At 42.6% G+C, this 22504-nt stretch overlaps 1 protein-coding gene across 6 annotated transcripts in view; it reads right to left on the reverse strand.

Annotated features, from left to right (window-relative positions):
- CMIP (c-Maf inducing protein) overlaps positions 1 to 22504 on the reverse strand; it is a 182212-nt gene that overhangs the window by 96216 nt on the left and 63492 nt on the right. For all 6 annotated transcript variants that reach the window (XM_056526155.1, XM_056526154.1, XM_056526158.1 and 3 more), the window contains exon 2: positions 2459 to 2584. In XM_056526155.1, the coding sequence (XP_056382130.1) occupies positions 2459 to 2584 (126 nt within the window). The remainder of the gene's footprint in view (positions 1 to 2458; positions 2585 to 22504) is intronic.

Raw genomic sequence — 22504 nt, forward strand, 5'->3', positions numbered from 1 at the left:
TGGTGTCTTTGCCAATGTAAAATTTGTTTAAGTGTGGTAAAACATGTAAGTATGAGAAATGATTTGATAACAGGAAACCACTAGCATATTTATAAAGCAACTCCAATAATAACAGATATTAAAGGGGCTTTTCAAATCTTATGTACATAAAGCTTGAAGAGAAGTAGCACTATTTCTGACCATTATAACTTCAATTTTTCGCCAGATTTTCCCTCTGCAGTCTCCACAAATTTTTATTTGTCCCTGAGCTAGTTAAAGGCTAGTATCTACAATGTCTCCATTACACTGCACACACACGGAGGAGGGGATCCTGTTCCTCTATGTCTCTATATGACACCCTAAGAAGCAGAAGTATAGAAAGCATTATAGAGCAGTACTGAAAAGTTTAAAAGGAACCAATCATCATAATTTACCCTATATAACGCTTGGCAAAGCGTTATATAGGGTAAAATCTTTATCCTCACCATCCCCAGGGGACATTGCTGCGTTCAGGGTTGGTGAGGATATGAACTTACAAACTGCTGGCCACCAGCCCCGTAAGTAGTCCCCTGGGAGGGGAGCTCCTCTCACCTCTCCACTTGATTGACGGGCCGCGTCATCGCTTTGCTCACTGAACAGACGGAGCAGAGCAATGACGCAGCCCGTCAAAAAGACTTCTTTCCATGACGGAGGTAGTAGTTCCCCGGCAGCGGGAGTCTACAAGTAGCTGGGGAGACTACATTAGTGCTTGTACTACTACCCCCATCATGGAACAGTCTTTTCCATGTTTGGGGTAGTAGTACAGGGGCTGAGGAATTGATCGCACCGGGTCTCACTTCTGAGACCCGATGCGATCAGAAGTTATTAAGCAGGGGGAGCAGGCGGCATGCTCCGCTCCCCTGCGATTTCTACAGTATACTTTGACTTTCACTTCTAAATACCCCGCCTGGAGCCCTGAACGGCTGGCACAGAGTGGTCAATCAGGGCTGCCAGCGGGTTTTTAAGGTCAAATAGTGCTGCAGGGGCCATATCTATATAGAAGCGCAGCAGGGGCAAGATATGTAGATGCGATGTCAGGCATATAGCGCCCCCCCAGCAAATCTATATATCTTGCCCCCGCTGCACTTCTATATATTTCAGGGCTCCCGGCGGGATATTTAAATATGAAAGTTAAAGTACACTCTAGACGTCGCAGGGGAGCAGAGCATGCTGCCCTCTCCCCTACTTAATAAATTCTGATTGCAATAACTTCTGATCGCATCGGGTCTCTGAAGTGAGACCCGATGCGATCAATTCCTCAGCCCCTGTACTACTACCCCCAATATGGAACAGGCTCTGTTCCATGATGGGGGTAGAAGTACAAGCACTAATGTAACCTCCCCAGCCACCCGCAAACTGGGAACTACTACTCCCATCATGGAGACAAGTCTGTTCCATGATGGGAGTAGTAGTAGTCCCGGCTGCGGGAGTCTGTAGGTGGCTGACATTTCATACTAACGGATGAAAAACTGATGCAATTGATGCCACAGAATGGTATCCTTTTGCATCAGTTTCCATCCGTTAGTAGTATGGTCTGTTTAGGAAGCAGTGACGGGAGAAAAGCGGGATAGAAGACAATGGCCATGTAAATGTAGCCTTACTTAAAGCACTACCAATGGAGCACATATGTAATGAATCAAGGCAGTACATGTACGGCATTGATCTGTATGACTGCTTAAACAAGTCCCCTAACACTAAAAAAAGTTTTTAAAAAAACTGAAATAAATTCCTCCCTTAATAAAAATTAATATCACCTTGTGCACGATGAATGGTGCTTTTTTTGTCACATCACATGCCCAAATAAAAATGGAATGAAAAATGAAAAGAAAAAAGTTAAAGAGGTCGGAGGCAATGTTGGTATGTTGGCATGTTGGCCAGATGTGTTCCAAATACATATATGTAAAGAAGCATAAATGCGCTGAGGGTTTTTTTTTTTTGTAAAATGACCTACATCACTGCTTCTCACTGTTCTTCTCGCAACTACAAGTCCCAGCATGCTTGGCTACTGCAGACCTTCAGGACTTCTTGTTAAGGACGTACAGTATTACATGAGTTGATTTTTGGCAGAACAGGCCAATACTGCCCTGGGTAATAGACTCAGATCAGCTGATGGATGGGCAAAAGGCTAATTTTGACTAATAAACATAAGGACAAGGTTTGTCTATACTATTTATGTGCTTATTTTTCTTCATTCTCGACTTTGTCTTATTTCAATAAAGTTTCCATGAAGTTATTGTCTCAATATACAATGGTTTCAACATACAAAAAGGTCATCCTGGAACCAAGTTATACTGTATGTTGAGGAACCACAAATGTATTAAGGCAGAATGTTAAACGTTAAAAAAAAAAAAAAAAAAAAAAAAAATTTACTTAAAAAGTGGACATTGACTTTACAGAGACTGAAGCTTTATGTCAAATTACAAACCAAGGTTTACCATACCTGCAGTAGGACTGTCCCCCCAGGAAAGGTTAGTTGTAAACAGTATTTTGGAGCATTCTCCCAGGACAGCAGTTGGACATCCTCAATGGCGCTGTATGGCATGCTGTTCTCCATGTACCCTGTAGGCTTTAAACAGAAAAACATACATTATTATCCTTGTGAAGTCAATATACAGATACATGGATAAAATATTGGTGACTTTAGTAGTTATTTTGTCCAAGAACCAATATGTCACTAAGAACTTTCACCAACATAAAACAACAAGTTTATGGACACACTGGTTACCTAGAAAAAATATTGTGCGTGGAAAACTAGTTAAAGGGGTGCTCCGGGAAAATTAAACTTAGATCCTATCAACAGTATAGGGGATCATTTTCAATCATGGGGTGTCCACCCATGTGGTCTCCACAAGCTCCTATACGTGGACTGGATACTCTTCCATCCTTGGCACTTTCAACGACTCCATTACAGAGGACTGGTGAGTAGCCGCCTCTATTCAGATCACAGGGGGCCCAGCGGTCAGACCCCCCCGAAATCAGAAACTATCCCTCCTGTGGATAGGGGATACGTTTTATTTCCCCTGAGTACCCCTTTAAGAGTACCCCTTTCATATCATAAATAATAACCAGGAGTTTTGAACTATAAGTAATTTTTTTTAACACAGGAAAGTTAAGGTCTCATTTTATAAACCTATTTTAAGGATTCTTAGAAAATAGAGGGAAGTCCTCTGTCCAGGATCTTCAACTTGTGGCCAAATTGGGGGGGCCTATAAAAAGTCTCTCTCTCTCTGTCTGGAAGACTTATCCCACCCTGCATTACACAAACAAGCCGCTTATCTGACCAGGCACTGTATAATGCTTATATCCCCTGAGGGGGCGCTACAGAAAAATTGAACTCCTACTGCTAGGATTCCCCACATCTGATCCCTAGGAGGAATTACAGCAGAGGAACGCATATTTTCTGGCTGGTGATGCTCCCGGTAGCAAAAGATTGGGCAGCCATGGTTTATATCTTGAACTCCACAATAACACAGTATGTATTTTACCAGCCCAGCCGGTATTTTGGCCACCCTGCTGGTATTTTTATATTAGAAATACAGTCAATGCAGTGGTTGGTATTTATCCACCCAATCCTCCAACTCCCAGAATGTTACACCATATATTATACCAGTGTTTCCCAACCAGAGCGCCTCCAGCTGTTGCAAAACCACAACTCCCAGCATGCCCGGACAGCCGTTGGCTGTCCGGGCATGCTGGGGGTTGTAGTTTTGCAGCAGCTGGAGGCACCCCTGGTTGGGAAACACCAACCTATACTATATACTACTATATAGTCCAACATGCTGGGAGTTGTAGTTTTCATTTGGGGCAGCTGATGATCCACAGGCACGCTGGGAGTTGTAGTTAGTAACTAACTGCAACTCCCGAATTTAATTAAAAAAAGCAATCAAAACAAAAAGGGTGCTGTTAAAAACTACAGATCGGGGCGCAAAAAATTAACCCTCATGCAGTCCCTTATAAGGAAAAATAAAACAAACGTTTATGGGATAAAATTTCCCCCACATATGTGCATCCTGTGACATTACGCATACATAATGAATTATGCAAATTAGCATGGCCGATATTTTTTTTGCAAGAAAGGTGGCAACCCTATGGTAGCTCCTAAAGCCCCCTAGTGGTAGCAGCATGCAAGAAGAATTTTACATTGTATCTAAGTTAAAGGGGTACTCCGGTGAACACCTTTTTTCTTTGAAATCAACTGGTGGCAGAAAGTTAAACATATTTGTAAATTACTTCTATTAAAAAATCTTAATCCTTCCTGTACTTATTAGCTACTGAATACTACAGAGGAAATTATTTTCATTTTGGAATGCTCTCTGATGACATCACGAGCACAGTGCTCTCTGCTGACGTTATTATAATAATAATAATAATAACGCTTTATTTATTGTTGTCCTTAGTGGCTAACCACTGAGCCACCATGCTGCCCTTAGCATAAATCTGCTATGCATGGCTGCTAAAATGGACAGAGATGTCAGCAGAGAGCACTGTGCTCGTGAGGTCATCAGTGTTCCAAAAAGAAAGGAATTTCCTCTGTAGCCTTCAGCAGCTAATAAGTACTGGAAGGATTAAGATTTTTTGAATAGAAGTAATTTACAAATATGTTTAACTTTCTGCCACCAGTTGATTTAAAAGAAAAAAGGTTTTCACCGGAGTACCCCTTTAATAGAATTTGCATAACTGATATTTATAGAGTAAAATCACAAGGGACACTATAGTAAGCAGGTAAGTAAAAAAAAAATATATATATATATTTTTGGTCTCATGTACAGATATATCACATCATAGTACATAAGCGGTAATAATCATAATAAAAATTTATGGATTCTGCCTTCCAAAACACTATGGCCATTTGCAGCTGCTGGCCTTGGTTCTGGATTTGAACTCATTGCAAATGCTGCAGACATGAAAGTCGCCATGGCAACTACCCTCAGAAATGTGACTCACAGGAGTGGCTTCGCTTCAAGCTTGTGTGCACTTGAGCTATGCAAAGATCTTCAAAGGCAGCTGCACCATGTGTAGAGGGGACCACAGCAAACAGCAGCCAGTCTCAGGCCCGGCTGTACTGTACTTAAGTTACAAGACTGTAATTTAATCCGCGTTTACGCAAACGCCGCCGTCCACCACAAACCTTGGCGTGGACTTAGGCTCAGGAACTCGGCAGAGGACCCGACTGTTTCTGATGATTTGCTAAGCACATGTTTGTGTGAGAGGGGTTCTGTGAAATACATATTTCCCTTGGCACTGTTGCTTGGTGACATCAAAACAACTTCCCAGTGACAAGCAAGGGCCCCTTCTCCCGGTGTTCCAAATCTCACACATAGTAGTGTACAGCGCATACAGTATATTCACACAACACGCAAAGAAACTCACATCTACAGCAGGAAGAGGCCAAAATGTCTTCTCATCATACAGTGATCCCTCAACTTACAATGGCCTCAACATGCAATAGTTTCAACATACAATGGTCTTTTCTGGACCATTGTAACTTGAAACCAGACTCAACACACAATGCTACGGACAGTCCAGATCTGTGAGACCTGTCACAACTGGAGGAACTGACCAATCAGAATGGGCATTTTACTGGTAAATCACCTGTATTACTGAAGTGCATGCACTGACTGGCTGTCTGGTAGCGCCTCCCTACAGTACAGGGAGGAACTACAAGTTCTGTACTACTCCTTACCTGTCCCAGGGTTAGCTGCTCCTTTGGACACCAGGTGAGGGCGGCTCCATTTGGGACACTGTGTGTACTGTATAGGACCCTGAAGAAGCTCCTGTCCTCTACATAAACCATTGTTTCCCAACCAGGGTGCCTCCAGCTGTTGCAAAACTACAACTCCCAGCATGCCCGGACAGCCAACGGCTGTCCGGGCATGCTGGGAGTTGTAGGTTTGCAACAGCTGGAGGCACCCTGGTTGGGAAACACTGACATAGACAATGATTTACAGCTCCCAGCAGATCTTTCTTACTTTTATATGTAAGGATTTGCTTTATCGCTATTTGTTATCTACTTATTTTTGTTTAATCCTCACTTTTTCCTATTTTTGGATGACATTTTTGGGGCTTCAGAACAAATTACCAGGTTCCCCACAGAGTTATGGTCTCAACATACAATGGTCGTTAAAAGATCAGCAGATTCCTTTGTATAGTTCTTAGAAAACGGCAGGGCCACTTCTTCAGGGTACGCTCACACATACGCAGATTTGATGCACGGGATTCTGTGCTGCAGATTTCAATGTAAACTAAATGACTGAGCACAGCTTCTAATCGGCAGTAACAAATCCTGCGCATCAAATCTGCACAGGATCCTGTATGTGTGTGAACGTACCCTCAGGGTGCATACACACAGGATCCGCTGCGGATTTGAAGTTTTAAAATCCGCAGTTGCAATTCTTATGTCCATTTGACTGCTTTGTAAAAAAAAAAACACTACTGCAGATTTTACAACTGCAGATCCACAATTGCGGATCTGGTGTGCGTGAATACACTCTTAGGGTACGTTCACACGAGCGGATCCACAGCGTACATTACGCCGCGGATCCGGCGCTGAAGGACCCTCTGTATTCTGCCTTCACATATACCTGCTCGTAGCGGAAATATGCCACTACGTGCAGAAACACTGAAACGATGTGCGAGTTGCCGCGCATGCGCGGTGTACTCGCACACATCGCGGCCGCTCCCCCTGCTCAATGAGCTAGGCCAAGAGCTGCTGCGATGTGCGAGTATACTGCACATGTGCGCAGCGACTCGCACATCGCACGGTGTCTGCTCGTAGCGGCGTATGGCAGAATACAGAGGGTCCTTCAGCGGCGGATCCGCAGTGAAATCCGCTGCAAAAATCTGCTCATCTGAACATACCCTAAGGGTAAGTTCACACGAGCGGACCCACAGCGTATTTTACGCTGCGGATCTGCCGCTGAAGGACCGCTGCATGGTGGCTTTACATGTGCCTGATTGGAGCAGCAACACGCCGCTACAGACATACTGCGATGTGCAAGTCGCAGCGCGCATGTGCAGTATACTCGCACATCGCGGCAACTCTCAGCCTAGCTCATGGAGCAGGGGGAGCGGCCGCGATGTGTGCGAGTACACCGTGCATGCGCAGCGACTCGAACATCGCTTCAGTGTGTCTGCTCGTAGCGGTGTATTGCAGGCACATGTAAAGCCACCATGCAGCGGTCCTTTAGCGGTGGATCCGCAGAGTAAAATACGCTGTGGTTCCGCTCGTGTGAACGTACCCTTAGGGTACGTTCACACGAATGCAAATTTGATGCGCAGAATTCGATGCACGGGATTTTCGCCTGCAGATTTCAATGTAAACTAAATGACTGAGCACAGCTTCTAATTGGCAGTTCCAAATTCTGCGCATCAAATCTGCGCAGGATCCTGTACGTGTGAACGTACCCTTAGGGGGAGATTTATTAAAACCTGTCCAGAGGAAAAGTTGCTGAGTTGCCCATAGCAACCAATCAGATCGCTTCTTTCAAGAAGCGATCTGATTGGTTGCTATGGGCAACTCAGCAACTTTGCCTCTGGACAGGTTTTGATAAATCTCCACCTTAGGGCTTGTTCACACGAGCGTATTTTATTTCAAACTGGCAGCATGTTTCCCGCTTCAAGTTTGAAAGAGGCGGGCTTTTCGCCGGCTGTCCGCAGCCGATTTTCAGCAGGGGAATCTCTGCTTCGAAAAAGTTCACTACAGACTCCATTGACTTCAATGGGTCCACAGAAGATCTGCAAATCTGCCAATAGTGCGCATTTTCTGCTGACTGGGGATTTTCCGCAGCAAATACACTGCAGAAAATCTGCACAAAATCTGCCTGTGTGAACAGACGCTTAGGGTACGTTCGCACGTGCGTATTTTGCTGCAGGTGTTCTGCAGCAGCTTTTATTCTGCAGATTTTATCATTGCAGAAAACCTGCAAAAAACATATGCACATGTGAACATTCCCTTAGGGGTGGAAATGCTCCCTGTCCATATACTATAGAGGAGTGTGAGAATAAAGTGAATTATATTAACAGGAAAAGCAGCAATTTGCTTTTATGTACAAGTTGTATACGTGTAGACCGTTTACGGCACAGTTTGTAAGCTCAGACTTGTGTGCCTAAGCCAGTGTTTTCCAACAAGAGTGTCTCCGGCTGTTGCGAAACTACAACTCCCAGCATGCCCGGACAGCCGAAGGCTGTTCGAGCATGCTGGGAGTTGTAGTTTTGCAACAGCTGGAGGCACCCTGGTTGGGAAACACTGGTCTAAGCTGTTTTGTAAGCTGTTTTGTTGTTTGCCATCTGTATAGTTACCTTTGGTACATTGAGATCCGTGACGCCAGCCTCATCTAGCAGACGTGGGTTACTACATTTACACGTAATGATTCCCTTAACCATTTCTTAGCAGGCTCCTCTTCTTAAAAGATAAATGTTTACACAATTACAAATATCATATGTACTATGAATGAAAAGGACACAGATTTATATTTCAATGGAGGGTCAGACAAGCAGATGCCAGACACATTTGACACTGCTTATCTGTTTTCTGCTCCATGAACCCCCTGCAGCGCACATTTTAGGGGAGTATCTCCCCGTTTGAGAGTATCTGCTGACTTATTTGTAACATCTGTGGTCAGATTTGGATGTAGCGTACAAGGCCGCTAACAAGTCCCCGGCTCCCTACACCTCTGTGTGCTGCTTGATGTGTCACCCAGTAGAGTAGTCATCAGCTGCTGACGCGAGACAGCAACTGGGCCCACAGGGAGGTGAGCAAGCAAAAGAAGGGGGAGGGCGACAAGACACAACCTCGCATATATTCATATCATAGGACTTGTCTGATTCATTTCATTAATATTTCTATCATATGTAAATACAGTATGAGGTCCAGACTAGAGATGAGCAAACTTACAGTAAATTCCATTCGTCACGGACTTCTCGGCTCGGCAGTCGACTTTTCCTGCATAAATTAGTTCAGCTTTCAGGTGCTCCCGTTGGCTGGAAAAGGTGGATACAGTCCTAGGAGACTCTTTCCTAGGACTGTATCCACCTTTTCCAGCCCACCGGAGCACCTGAAAGCTGAACTACTTTATGCAGGATAAGTCATCAACTGCCGAGCCGAGAAGTTCGTGACAAATCGAATTTACTGTAAGTTCGCTCATCTCTAGTCCAGACCATGATAAAACAGGATAAACATATTTGACTACGACCTAATATCCCATCCATATCAAATGAATGAATTTAAATACGGTGGAACGTTTCAAGTAATAAAATAGGCAAAGCAGAGGTCCAGACCAACAAAAACAAAGTTATTTGACTGCGCCTCAATATCCCATATGAAACCATGCAACCTCGTATATTTTCATATTTCCATTTCAAATTATTTTGCCGGTTGTATATCTTAAAATGTTCCACCATATGTAAAGCTGAGGTCCAGACCGTCGTCCAAAACAACATAAATGAAGTTATTTGACTACAACCTAATATCCCATATGAAAATGTAACTAGAATCTAGTGACTCATCTATTTCTATTGCAGGTTTTAGGCACAAAAAAAACAGCTGCAGAAAAGGGATACAACAAGGCAGGGTTTTTTTTCTTGGGGGGAGGGGGAGGGGTCAAACTAATAATGTGTTCTACTAGGGTCTATGGACACGCATCCATCACATTAGCCTGGATTTGCTAACATGATCCAGACTCTTTTTATCGGGTTATGCGGCACAATTTGTGTCACATGATCTCTGGGACATTTTGGTAAGAACCCGACGGTTTTCCAGTTACTCAGTATTTTTTTTTAACCCGACTAAAGGGGCGTGGTTTGCATAATTAGGGGCATGTTCCCAACATTTTCGTGAAAACCCAACAGTTGTATTTGAAAAAAACACCAGAAAAATAGTGAATTACTGAACTTGAAAACCCGACTGTGAGGTGGGGGGAATCTGTTAAAAAGTGTGGGGTTTTTGGAAATCCTACTACTTTGTCCCCTTAGTAGCTTTTTAGATTACATTTTTCATTATTTTATTTTTTGGAATTTCTCTCTCTCTCTCTTTTTTATTTTTTTTTACTTTTTGTTTGTTAACCCATTAACGATCATGAATGTAAAGTTACGTCCTGGTGCAGAGTTACTTTGCTTTATTGATTTGCTTTTATTTTTCCTGTGCGACAGAATTTAATATCATGCGACCGAATTTTCCCAACATGTGCGAAACACTTTTTTTGTTTTTTATACCACATAACACATATGATCGGTTAAAAGGACCCTTCTGCTATAATGATCAGTGGCACTTAAAGGGGTACTCCACACAAAAAAAAAATATGATTTTAAATCAACTGGTGCCAGAAAGTTAAACAGATTTGTAAATTACTTCTATTTTAAAATCTTAATCCTTCCAGTACTTATCAGCTGCTGTATGCTCCACAGGAAGTTCTTTTCTTTTAGAATTTCCTTTCTGTCTTGCCACAGTGATCTCTGCTGACACCTCTGTCCATTTTAGGAACTGTCCAGATTAGGAGCAAATCCCCATAGCAAACCTCTCCTGCTCTGGACAGAGAAGAGGTTCTTTTCTTTTTGAATTTCCTTTCTGTCTGACCACGGCGCTCTCTGCTGACACCTCTGTCCATTTTAGGAACTGTTCAGAGGAGGATAAGTTTTCTGTGGGGATTTGCTTGTACTCGGGACAGTTCCTAAAATGGACAGATGTATCAGCAGAGAGCACTGTGGTCAGACAGAAAGGAAATTCAAAAAGAAAAGAACTTCCTCTGTAGGATACAGCAGCTGATAAGTAATGGAAAGATTACAATTTTTAAATAGAAGTAATTTACAAATCTGTTGAACTTTCTGGGACCAGTTGATACATTTTTTTTTCCCCCAGTGGAGTACCCCTTTAAGGTGCCCTATGTACTTACCTGGTACATTTATAACAGGACATAGGAGGGGATAGTATAAATCACATTCACTTTGCTGGGCGATTTATCAAAACCTGTGCAGTTGCCCAAAGCAACCAATTAGATCGCTTCTTTCATATTTAAAAAGGCCTCTAAAAATTAAAGAAGCAATCCGATTAGTTGCTATGGGCAACTGGTCCATTTTTCGTCAGCACAAGTTTTGATAAATCTTCCCCTTTAACCATATGTCATTTTTATCTCTACCTCATCTTGGGATTAAATAAATTGCCAGAGAAGCAAATTTCATTATTATAAGATGACGCCGCTGACTTCCGCAGCACAAATAATTCCCACTGTTCATCTTGTCTCTCTGAAAACAGATTATTTGGAATGAATCACTGCTGACTGAACAGGGCCGAGGATTCATGGCTGCTGCATCCTGCTTATGAGGCGGACACCCACATAGACCCACATGATTTGTCTGCATCATCATGTGGGCATGGTAGGAGGCTTTCATGTGTGGCACAGGAGATGTACACTGACAGGTGAGGCAAACATCTGATCTGTATTACTCACCATACATTATATCTGTGGTTACCAGGCAGCTGGGAGAGGAAGACAGAACGGACAGAAAAGAAAGCTGGGTCCACATGGTTTGTTCTGCTACATACACTAGGCACACTATGGACTGGGCCAAGACACCTCCATAGAAATCCTTGGCTTAGACCTCATGTTGTATGTGTTTCTGGGAAACTTGCTTGACAATCTCTATGTCCCCATGAAATTATTCTGGTCATCCAACCTTTCTAAAGCCCTGAAAGGAAATTCTAACAAATGGGTGGTTTATCACTAAACCTTTTGTGAGCTGTAAGGCAAGGTTTCCACACAGGTTTTTCTCTGGTGTTTTTTGGAATACTGCCACTGCAGTTTTTGAACCAAAGTCAGAAGTGGATCCATAAGGGAGAAGTGTAAGTCCTTCCTTTATATTTCCCTTCCCTCTTGAATCCAATTCTGGCTTTGGCTCAAAAACTGCAGTGGCAGATATCCAAGAAACACCAGAAGAAACCTATGTAGAAACCTAGCCTAATGGTGTCATACCCAGGTAACTAGTTGCCACATCTATCCTCTGGTTGTATGTGGTATTAAAGGAGTACTCCGGTCCAAAACTATAATTTTTTTTTAATAAACTGATGCCAGAAAGTTAAACAGATTTGTAAATTACTTCTATAAAAAAATTAAAAAAATAAAATACCTTAACCCGTCCAGTACTCATCAGCTGCTATATGATCCACAGGAAGTTATTTTATTTTTAAATGTTTTCTGTCTGACCACAGTGCTCTCTGCTGACACCTCTGTCTGTCTCAGGATCTGTCAAGAGCAGGAGCAAATCTCCAACCTATCCTGCTCGACAGTTCCTGAGACAGACAGAGGTGTCAGCAGAGAGCACTGTGGTCAGACAGCAAATAAATTTAAAGGGGTACTCCGGTGGAAAACTTTTTTTTTTTTTTTTTTTTTTATCGACTGGTGCCAGAAAGTTAAACAGATTTGTAAATTACTTCTATTAAAAAATCTTATTCCTTCCAGGACTTATTAGCTGCTGAATACTACATATGAAATTATTTTCTTTTTGGAACACAGTGCTCTCTGCTGACATCACGAGCACAGTGCTCTCTGCTGACATCTCTGTCCATTTTAGGAACTGTCCAGAGCAGCATATGTTTGCTATGGGGATTTTCTCCTACTCTGGACAGTTCTTAAAATGGACAGAGATGTCAGCAGAGAGCACTGTGCTCGTGATGTCAGCAGAGAGCTCTGTGTTCCAAAAAGAAAATAATTTATTCTGTAGTATTCAGCAGCTAATAAATCCTGGAAGGATTAAGATTTTTTTAATAGAAGTAATTTGTAAATCTGTTTAACTTTCTGGCACCAGTTGATTGAAAAAAAAAAAAAAGTTTTCCACCGGAGTACCCCTTTAAAAAGAAAAGAACTTCATGTGGAGCATACAGCAGCTGATAAGTACTGGAAAGGTTAAGGGATTTTTTTTAATAGAAGTCATTTACAAATCTGTTTAACTTTCTGGCACCAGTTGATTAAAAAAAAAAAAATTTAATATATATATATATATAATATATATATATATATATATATATATATATATATATATATATATATATATAGTTTTTCACTGGAGTACCCCTTTAAACCTCAGCTCTATTCACTTCAATGGAATTGAGCCGCAATACCACACACAAACTAAGGACAAGAGTGGTGCTGTTTCTGGAAGAAAGCAGATATAGATTACACCTGTAACCAGCCAAATAAGGGTCTATTCACATGGCGGAATTTCTGCCAGCGAAATTACGCCTCAAATGTAAACAATATACTTCAATGAGATTCCGCACTCCCACTGACACTTCGGAATTTCCGCTTGCGGAATTCCGCAAGCGGAAATTCTGAAGTGTCAATGGGAGTGCAAAATCCCATAGAAGTATATTGGGCTTTCATTTGTGGCAGAATTCCGCCGGTGGAAATTCTGCTGTGTGAATAGACCGTTAGTGTAATAGGCTAAGTTCACTACACATTTTCGGCATCTGTTGGCTGTAAAGAGATCCCCCTACACTTCTATGAACTTCTATGTCACCTGTTAGAGTAGTCTAGCAGCTGACATCACTAAAACAAAAACCTGGCCCACGGGGCAGTGAGGAAGTGGGGGCACGGGGAGTGCAACAAGACACAACCTCATATTTACATATTTCCGTATCAAATCATTTTCCAGTGATATTTCTCCAGACGTTCTACTATATGTAAAGCTGAGGTCCAGACACAAGCCCAAAACAGCATAAACATTATTTGACTACAAGTCAACATCCAACAAGAAAATGTAACGGACCGATATCCTATCCGATATGCAAATGAGATTTATGCACAATCCACAAGTTCAAGCCTCTCAAACCCCTTGGTAGTATTGGCGGTGCTGGAATAAATCACAACGTTTTCTTTCTGGATTTCGATTTTCCAGTCTGGTGTCAAGATAAGTCGACACCAGAGGAGTCTGGCAATAGCTTACTCCCCCCTTTCCATTCAAAACTAATGAAATAAAAGTCTGGTTGACTGCTCAGCTTTCCGAGCAAACTCTACCACAGTGTTTTTCAAGCAGGGTGCCTCCAGCTGTTGCAAAACTACAACTCCCAGCATGCCCGGACAGCCAAAGGCTGTCCGGGCATGCTGGAAGTTGTAGTTTTGCAACAGCTGTGGGCTCCCCTGGTTGGGTAACACTGACCTATACTATATACTAGGGATCGACCGATTATCGGTTTGGCCGATATTCACGATTTTGGACGTTATCGGTATCAGCAATTACATTGCCGATAATCCGATAATGTAGCCGGGGATGGGGGAGGCAATGGGGCAGCGGCGGTGGTTGGACCATGGACCGGCAGGGGCAGAGAAGCGGGCGGCGGTGGTCTCTGGCCAGAGGATAGGGCCCCCCCTTGGACTCAAGAGGACCCCAGCACAGGCAGGGGGAGAGAAGCGGGAGGCGGCGGTCTCTGCCCCCCCAAAAGACGCTGCAGTTCATTGATTTAAAGCGCTCGCTTTAAATCAATGATCTGCAGCCATTTCTTCGGGGCCTGGGGGGGGGGGGTGGAGAAATAGCCGCTGATAACCGGAATATCGGTATAAGTTATCAACTATCGGTCTGAAAGGCTGCAGATTATCGGTATCGGCCCTAAAAAAAATCGATATCGGTCGATCCCTACCATACACTGCTATATATGCTGGGGGGCACCCTGGTTGGGAAACACTGCTCTACCAAATGATATGTTCAACCTGGATCCGCCAATGGAAGTTCTGTAGTGTGCACTGAGCTTTAGATTCCCATAGAGATCAAGAAGGTTGGTTGAGATAGGTTGAACTCGATGGACTCCGGTCTTTTTCAACCTTATGAACTATGTAATGTCATTCTGCTGCAAGCGGATAGTTTAAAATTTTACTCTAGAAAATTCTCGGCCTAAGTTCCTCAGAGAACTTATAGTAAGGATTCTCTTTGTTGCCCATAGCAACCCCTCACAGCTTAGCTTTCATTTCTCATATCGGTCAAACACAATGAAAGCTGAACTCTGGTTGCCATAGGCAACAAATGGAATATTACTTTAAGGGTATGTTCACACTACAGTGTGTGAACTGAATCTCTGCTCGCTGAATTCAGCGAGCGGAGATTCAGACTGGCAGCCGGCGGCGGCGGCAGGACCGCGCAGCACTGCGCCATCACCATTTACGGCTATGCAGTGCTTGCGGACTTCCGCGCAGAGAATGAACATGTTCTTTCTTTGCGCGGAACAATTTCAGGGGCGGAATTGTGTGCCGCTGAAATTCCGCAGGGTGAACGGGTCTCACGGAGACCCATTCACACTAATGTTAAGTTCAAACCGCGGGAAATCCGTAGTGTGAACATACCCTAAGGCAGCTTGATAGATCCCCCACCTATGTGTTTATTTTTTCCTGAATTATTCTTGCAATAAGTATATAATAAGTATTTGATAAAAAGGCAACTGGCCCCATCACCTAAATGTTACTACTCTACTAGATATAGAAGTTTGCACTTTGCTTGTAAAATGTTAATTTGTATCATGTATATACTATAAAAACTACACATCACAAGCAAATGACACCCAAATGACCCTGGGTCCGGCCTCCACAGCCGTACAGACATTTACATACTAAAGTATACAGTATGGAAAAGGACACATCTTCCAGGCAAACTAAACAAATATGTTCCTCAGCTCTCTGTGGAATTCTCTGCAAGCGTCTGCTGTGTCGCAGTAAACCGCGTTTTACGTAACGATTCTCCCTGTGCAACTGCTTTGTTGTAGTTGTGATCTCCAGCAAAGGGCAAATTGCAACTTGTGCCCAATTCTTAAAGGGGTATTCCAGGAAAAAATAACTTTATTTTTTTTTATATCAACTGGCTCCAGAAAGTTAAACAGATTTGTAAATTACTTCTATGAAAAAAAAATCTTAATCCTTTCAATAATTATCAGCTGCTGAAGTTGAGTTGTTGTCTTCTGTCTGGCAACAGTACTCTCTGCTGACATCTCTGCTTGTCTCGGGAACTGCACAGAGTAGAAGAGGTTTGCTTCTAAACTGGGCGGTTCCCGAGACACGTGTCATCAGAGATCACTTAGACTGAAAAGAACAACTCAACTTCAGCAGCTCATAAGTACTGAAATAATTAAGATTTTTTAATAGAAGTAATTTACAAATCTGTTTAACTTTCTGGAGCCAGTTGATATATAAAAAGTTTTTTTTCCTGGATAACCCCTTTAATCTCCCCCATAAAGTGATCCGGGTGGTCCATAAACTGTATATCAACGCAATTTATATTAGAACAGATACTGTTAAATATAAGGATTACTCCATTCAAATGGTAACTCAGGCATGGTAATAATATATTACAGGATACTCCACATTTAGTCAGTAAGGGTCTGATCTCTAGGCCCCCTCTGATCAGCACAGTGAATAGACCCCCTTTATGGTTTATATAGGCCAAGCTGCTTCCCACAGGTATATGAACCAGAACTGACAGGATTGTAGTCAGACCAAAACTGGCAGCTGTAATACGGACCCTACCGAGAGAATTCTCATCAGAATGGCATGTTCTGCAGTTATGTGAGCAACCTAAAAATGTAAACAAGAAAGTTTCCATTCACTGACAGCAATCAGAGATCTTTAAAATGTTGAGAGAAAATGAAACCTAACGTAGATGAAAGTGGACATATCAAAATGGACCAGCAGTGCTGGTGAAATAGTTACAGTGTGGGCAGAGGCTAGGGTTGCCAATTTTTTATGTAAAAAAATACTGCCCATGCTAATTTGCATAATTAATTATAGATGCGTTACATCACAGGATATACATGTGGGCCTGTATGAGGGGCTCATTTTTTGTGTCCCAATCTGTAGTTTTTAACAGTACTACTTTTGTTTTGATGTGAATTTTTTTTTTTTTTTTTTAGCAAATACAGGAAGTGCAGTTAGTTACTAACTACAACTCCCAGCATGCCCTGATACAGCCTGTGGGTCAGCAGCTGTCCCAAAGGAAATCTACAACTCCCAGCATGTTGGACTATATAGTAGTACTGTATATAGTATAGTACAGTGTTTCCCAACCAGGGGTGCCTCCTGCTGTTGCAAAACTACAACTCCCAGCATGTTGGACTATATAGTAGTACTGTATATAGTATAGTACAGTGTTTCCCAACCAGGGGTGCCTCCTGCTGTTGCAAAACTACAACTCCCAGCATGCCCGGACAGCCAACGGCTGTCCGGGCATGCTGGGAGTTGTAGTTTTACAACAGCTGGAGGCGCTCTGGTTGGGAAACACTGACCTACACTATATACTACTATATACAGTCCAACATGCTGGGAGTTGTAGTTTTGCAACAGCTGGAGGCGCTCTGGTCGGGAAACACTGACCTACACTATATACTACTATATATAGTCCAACATGCTGGGAGTTGTAGTTTTGCAACAGTTGGAGGCGCTCTGGTTGGGAAACACTGGTATTGTATATGGTGCAATAATCCACAAATTAAAGGATTATTGGATAAATAAGGGCCATTGCATGGACGTTATTTTTAATATAAAATACTGGCAGTGTGGCCAAAATACTAGCTGTGCTGTTAGAATACCGGTCAGATGGCAACCCTAGCAAAGGCGGGCACAGACGGGGCACATAGTTACAGAAGGACAACTAGGTGGTGTGAAGTTAGAAGCTACATATCAGCCCTGATTTACTAAGAGTGGAGTGGAGGTTTTGTTGCATTTTTTGCTGTTCCGAACTTTTTTTCCCATGGTATTTACTAGTTTACTCCGCTTTCGGAAACTTTATACATGCTTTAAAGTGTAGGGTGTTCTTTCCCCGAAAATTCACATGATTTTCAGAGTGGTTTTCAGAAAAGACAAATGATTTTGGATGAAATGTAGGGAACATGCCCCTTTTTCCGAAAACCACGTCCATTTTGTAGTTGTTTTTTTTTCCACTCTGAGGGTGCATTCACACTGGCGTATTCGTCAGCGGATCCGCAGCTGCGGATCCGCTGACAAAGGCCCCTAAAGTGCTGCCCTCTTTGTGCCTGCTAATAGCGGCAATCCGCCGCTACCAGCAGACACACTGTGAAGTGCGAGTCGCAGTGTTTCCGCACATCCCGCACATCGCGGCCGCTCCCCCGGCTCCCTGAGCTACACAGAGAACGGCCGCGATGTGTGCGAGTACACTGCAGGGTAACTCGCACATCGCAGTGTGTCTACTGGTAGCGGCGGATTGGCGCTATTAGCAGGCACAAAGAGGGCAGCACTTTAGGGGCCTTTGTCAGCGGATCCGCAGCTGCGGATCCGCTGACAAATACGCCCGTGTGAACGCACCCTGAGTGTTTCTGATTCTGTCGGGTTTTTTCAGTCGCACATTCAGAATTTAGGCGCACAACCAGACAAAAAGAGTCGGAATGCTGTTAGTAAATGATGGTCATCATGTGTAGAGTACACCCATGTCTCCAGACAATGTAAATAATGCTTATTACTCTTAGCCCATGTGGCAAGAGTACTTCAGTTTCTGGACAGTTTCTGTCTGTGTCTGGGACCGATAAACTAGACTATTCAAGAGAGCAGACATGAGCTGCAATGTCGTACACAACCACTGAACAAGACAGCATTCCTGCTCATTGGCCCAGATTTATCAAACTGTGTGAGAGAAAAAGTGGAGGGCCACAACAACCAATCACAGCTCAGCTAATGAGCTGAGGTAAAGTGAAAGCTGAGCTGTGATTGGTTGATGTGGGAAAATCACTCCACTTTTTCTCTCACACAGTTTGATAAATCTGGGCCATTGGCTTCAGAGGACTCTGTGTAGTACAGCAGACAGATACCAGTGGACACCCCTTTAAGCCATGTTCCCACTAAGTATTGTGGGGTATGTTCTACAGGTGAAAACTGTTTAATTTTTTACTACTGCGTTTCACTACTGGATCACAATACAGCTGTATGTTGGCATGTACTTTGAGCTGTATAATGGCCCAAAAAAATCTTCCTTAATTAGAAATAGTAGTTTTTGGGCTTCAGTTTTTTTCTATAATCCTAAAATGTGGTAACCATTCAACAGAGAAAACAGCCACAACAATCGTGAAAATAAAGTGAGCCAAAATGGACCCCTAAAGCAAATAGAAGGCTGAAAATACAGCTATAATTTTATCATTTTTTGAGCCCAAAAATGACTGCTCACAGTGTAAGAAACAGTGTGTGAACATATCCTAAAATGGGGTTCACATTCATTGAATTTCCTCTAATTCTCCATGCAAAAAACCATGGCACACAAGTAATTTGAGGCAGATCCATGCAGAATTTCCTTGTGGAATGAAAATATTCCGCTCTGAAATTCCGCTCCAGCAGAGCCCCACTAATTTCAATAGGATTCTACTGCTCTGTACTCAAAGTGGAATTTCCGCTGCCACATAAAGTCTGATTTCGGCATCGGCAGAAACAATGAACATATTCATAGTTTCGGCAGATTATGTTTTGGAAATGCACTGATGTCTCCATATGGCGCATTCCGAAGTGGTCCTATCACCAGCGGAACATGCAAATTTGCGGATTATCTGTCTGTGTTTTCCGGACAGACATTCCAGGAGTTTTGTGAACAGTGAACATAGCATAAGAAGGAGAACACAATCATCTCTCCTCCAATCAGTGTTACTGTTGCACATCACATGGTGCAGGAAAGCGGACATTACCTGCACAGTACAGTGTTTTAGGTGCTGATGCCTTTATGCTGGCCTACTTCTGAGTAAGCATGACTCATTTTCCAGATTAATGACACAGAGACTTTCATCATCATCACCATCATCTTTGTCTACCTATTTGTATACTTCCTGTATGTAGAATATATTTATTCACTTTGGTCAATGCCTCTAGTGATGCTTACTACTTTATTTCCCTTTCTCACATATAGTCGCACAGTGAAAAGTTTATAAAAAGCAATTAACCCATTAAGAACCAGGGTCTAATGTAAATAAATATTTACATTTAAATGTATATTTCCTTTTCTACATATGTTTTATAATGGGTAAGATCGTTATTTTTTTTTTTTTAATACTAAAAACACCTGGAAAACCTTCCTCTATTGCCACCTATTGTTCATCATTACCGTTTTCATTTTCGGGTCTTAAAATTGAGGTAGCATAAAAAGGGTCAAACTTTACACTACACATTTGTGGATGGTATACCTCACCTGCCAATCATTCTTAGACCACTCTCAACTAGCTATATCTTGGCAATGTCTCACCCCCCTCATAGAAGCACAAATAAGCACACATTCTTTTATCATAAGAATGACTGTACAGAAAATAATTTGGATACCCACTTCCTCGATGTCAAACTCTGGATCAACAATGGGTTCAACCCCAGCAAAGATTAACACACCACTTCCTTTATTTCACCTCTTTGTTCAACAGTCCCACAGTGAAAACAAGCAAGAAAGCAGAACAGTGAGAACAGGAAGAAGAAAGATCAACTCATTCTACAAGCTGAGAATGAAGGTGCACGTCTGTGCCCGCTCTCCTCCGGAGCTCTATAAACTCCCATCTTGGCCATTCACCAAGCAAGTCCCACAAGGCCTTTATCAAGAAATATAGTTAGTGTTTGCATCTGGAGGGAGACAAGAGAATATGAGAAGTTTTTTTTTATGTTCAAATGTCTATAGTATAAAATGTAACCTTCTAATGTATAAGCAAATTACAAGGGCCTTTGGAAAATGAACAAAGCTGAAATGTTTCTATGGGCCACTGGTCAACTTTTCTCTACACAGCGTTTGATAAATCTCCCCCAATGTGTGTGTATGTTCCATCATCACCTCTAAACAGCTAGAGATATTTCGATGAAACTTGTCCGTCCAGCCCATGTCACGCCCCTTTAATTTTCAGCTCAAGCCAAAAACACCATCACACTTCCTTCAGCCAAAATCTCTTCATCACAGCTCAGTCTCATCTTACTCCACAAACTCCGTATCTCCAGGGGAATATGTCCATCTGGCTTGCAAGCCACACCCCCCATACAAAGCCACGTCCCCTTCTTTTTTTGGCCTACAATGTCACACAACTCAGCCCCACCTCAGGACAGATATGAGATCAGGATACGAGGATGGGATATGAGATTGGGATACAAAGACAAGCCCATCATTGTTGATTTTCCTCCTCTAAAAAGTTTGAAGGAGAAGTCCTATGCCGAGAAACGTATCCCCTATGTGCAGGTCCAGTGGTCGGACTCCCCGTGATCTCTTTTACAGGGCCCAGGCTCTCCCTGGGAGCGGCGCATCATGACCCCTGCACAAAGTGGTGGCCGCCACTCCCCATCCATATATCCCTATGGGGGAGCTGTTTGGCTATCTTCAGCTCTCCCATAGAGAGCTTCCGGTGGGGGTCACGACGCGCCACTCTCTGGGAGATCTGGGGCCCCCTGTATAATGAGAATGACTAGCTTTTGAAAAAAGTTATTGGTCAGATGCTAACCATAAAAATAAATAGTGAGGGTATGTTCACAAACCGTATATAAAGCAGTTGACTGTGCACACCCTTCCATAGAGGCACCTATTACTGCTTGGACCGCAACAGAATTATCCTACTTCTGTGGTCACCTTTAGCTTCAACAATTATTACCTAGTTATGGTGGTTATTTTGGGCCCATCTGCTTCAGGATGCTGAGCAATATGATACAAATGACTAAATAAAACCATGTGAGAAGAAATCCCTTGACTGGTTAGCACAATAGGCTACTTCAAGTAGCCTAAGTAAGTCACCACTTTTATACGGCCTAAATGCCCTATCCTGATCTCCACTTTTGATTCCAAAAGAAGAGCCACTGCTATAAACCGGTATAATGTCTTATGTTAACATTTTCTCAACTGTCTCTTCCCTGTGTTCCTGACATTTATACTATTCCAGGATGTATTTGGCTCCAACCATCGTCATTCCAGACTAGGTAATAAAATGAATGATAAACACTCCTACTTTGCAAACATGTACCCACCAACTGACTATTTTCTGCAGCCACATTTTATTTTTCTCTTTTTCCTATGTAAGCTACCTCGGTTTTACAAAGTAAACTGCTGGCAAAATTCCATACAAAATAACCACACAATCTAGCCAAAAGAAAAGGTTACCAAGACACCAGGTCCAAAAATGCCCCACAGTCCTTTATAAGCTCCTGATGGAATAACATCAGACATATTTGGATCTGGAGCCTTGGAAACGTTTTCCGTTGGAAGGATTTTGTGGTCATTGCATAAGTAACGCATGTACTTTATAACTGAGGAACTTTCCCGCAGAGGGTTAAGACTGGGGAACAAAGTAAAATGACTCCTCCACATGGCCTTCAAGCGCTGGTAAGTATCATCAGAGCAATGTTTCTCCACACAGTATCCTCCCTAATAGATGAGGAAGGATCCTATGACGTAGATGGTTAAGATAATTCCATGAGCTTGGAAGAACAGCAACACTGTGTAATACTTACTGCTCTGGGGAAATCCTTCAGAACTTTTCTTTCTTTCACTTCATCCATGTAACCGTAAGACGTACTTA

Source organism: Hyla sarda, chromosome 6 (genome assembly GCF_029499605.1).
Source record: "Hyla sarda isolate aHylSar1 chromosome 6, aHylSar1.hap1, whole genome shotgun sequence".
NCBI classification, from domain to species: Eukaryota; Metazoa; Chordata; class Amphibia; order Anura; family Hylidae; genus Hyla; species Hyla sarda.